The sequence below is a fragment of the Halyomorpha halys genome, unplaced genomic scaffold, assembly GCF_000696795.3.
Source record: "Halyomorpha halys isolate HHAL.00 unplaced genomic scaffold, Hhal_1.1 Scaffold91.1, whole genome shotgun sequence".
In the NCBI taxonomy this organism is placed as follows: domain Eukaryota; kingdom Metazoa; phylum Arthropoda; class Insecta; order Hemiptera; family Pentatomidae; genus Halyomorpha; species Halyomorpha halys.
In genome coordinates, this window is record NW_027110755.1 from 146,001 (window position 1) to 147,791 (window position 1,791).

The 1,791-nt window shown below is 31.1% G+C and overlaps 1 protein-coding gene across 2 annotated transcripts in view; it reads left to right on the forward strand.

Annotated features, from left to right (window-relative positions):
- Positions 1–665, forward strand: part of LOC106677230 (uncharacterized) — an 11,148-nt gene extending 10,483 nt beyond the window's left edge. For both annotated transcript variants that reach the window (XM_067048864.1, XM_067048863.1), the window contains one exon: positions 359–665. In XM_067048864.1, coding sequence (XP_066904965.1) covers positions 359–490 — 132 coding nt within the window. In that variant the 3' untranslated portion in view covers positions 491–665. The remainder of the gene's footprint in view (positions 1–358) is intronic.
- The last annotated feature ends 1,126 nt before the right edge of the window (positions 666–1,791 follow it).

Sequence of the window (1,791 nt, forward strand, 5' to 3'; positions counted from 1 at the left end):
AACAAACGAAAAACGACAGGACTTTTTGAATGCCCTGGTAGAAGCGTGAGAAAATCACAAAAAACAACACTAAGACATCATTCCAGTCGGCTGGTGTATTATATTGAAATGGCAGTACAAACACTTTTCATTCTGTTACCGACAACCAAGCATTTGACATCAGTTGCTTGATGTTATACTACATTGCATCATTCCTGTTTCATTTTGAATCTTGAGTAGACAACTTGTTTGTACTCCTCATGGAATATTATTTTGAATAGGGATATTTAATTAAGAGCATTTATTGTATAAATTTTTTTAACATATATTGTTTTTGTTGCTATATACAATCCACTCATAATAGTGAATATGCTCAAAGGTTTTGGTGTCCAGCAGTAACATCATGTCTTCTATGAGGCAGCTAGACGAAAACTTAGATCATCACCTACTGAAGAGTGAAAGTACTCTTGAGCTAGTCTCAAAACTTCAGAGGTTCAATGGAGATTTTTAATTTAAGAAAAGGTATATATATCTGTGATTTTTCATCTTTAATAGTCCTGTATTCATCCTATGCCTAACAATTAAAATTTTCTTATCTTATACCATTCATGACTTTCAAAATGTAAAATATAGTTTTTATTTTTATAAAATATCTGTATAATAAAAAGCTTGCTATTACTGGCTAATTGTTTGTGTTGATGTAATTGTTTCAATGACAACTTCATACCTGTGGAAGCAGGTACACAACAGACTTATTCACAAGTGTGAAATTATTGAGTGTAAAGAAGAGGGTGAGAAGAAAGTTTGGATATACAAATTTTATTGCAATTTAGTAAAATTTATTGCTACTTTAATCCTATTCCTTGAAATGTCTGCTATGATGATAAAAATGTACAGCATTTTACAGGTTATTTAAGGAGTTAATAGCCATAAAAATATAGGTCTTAGTGTCTGCAATTAGGTTTTTGCAGCTATTACTTGATGCAACTTATAAGATAACCCATGTTGTTTTTTTACTGAAACAAAGTGGAATAGGTAAATATCATGATTTTATCTTTTTGTTTCTCAGTGACTTAAACCATTTTTGAAGTCCTCACTCATTTTTATATTGTATTGAAATGCAAGAGGTACCTTTAGTTTCGGTCAATAGGTCATAAACAAAAGGTTGAAATATGATTTTTTTGTTGCGTTTAAATTTTACTCTAACCAGTGATGTGGTTGATACGAGATGCACAGGGATCAAATAATAATTAAACTATTTAATGTGAGCCAACGTTTTGCCCCATGTTGGAGGGCTTCATCAGGGCTAAAAAAGAAACAAACAACCCAAGTTAAGATTTACTCTGAAAAGTATAGATTAACAAGAATTACAAAAAGGTATTAAAAAATCCATGAAAACAGAAATAATAATAAATTAAAAAACAGATCAAAAATAAAAGTACAGTAAACACTAAAAGACAGAAAAATAAGGGAAATAAGAATAAAAGTAAAAAAAAAAAAAAAGAATAATGAGGAAAAGAATGAAAGTTGTCTTCTGAAATGCAGAACTTAGTGTAAAATAAGAGATGAAAAGATTTATGGTAGTTTAATAAATCTTGAGATATGTTAGGAGGTTAGAGACTTTATGATAAACAGATTTCTGTTGTAATTCCGAAATGAGGCCTGTTTTATGGTTGGAGACTGTAGTAATTCTGGTTACCTGACTTTCATGATTGACTTTATTACCAGGGTTCTGGGCTTGCCATGGCAAACTGCTTGGCTTCTGATTAACTTTATTACCAGGGTTCTGGGCTTGCCATGGCAAACTGCTTG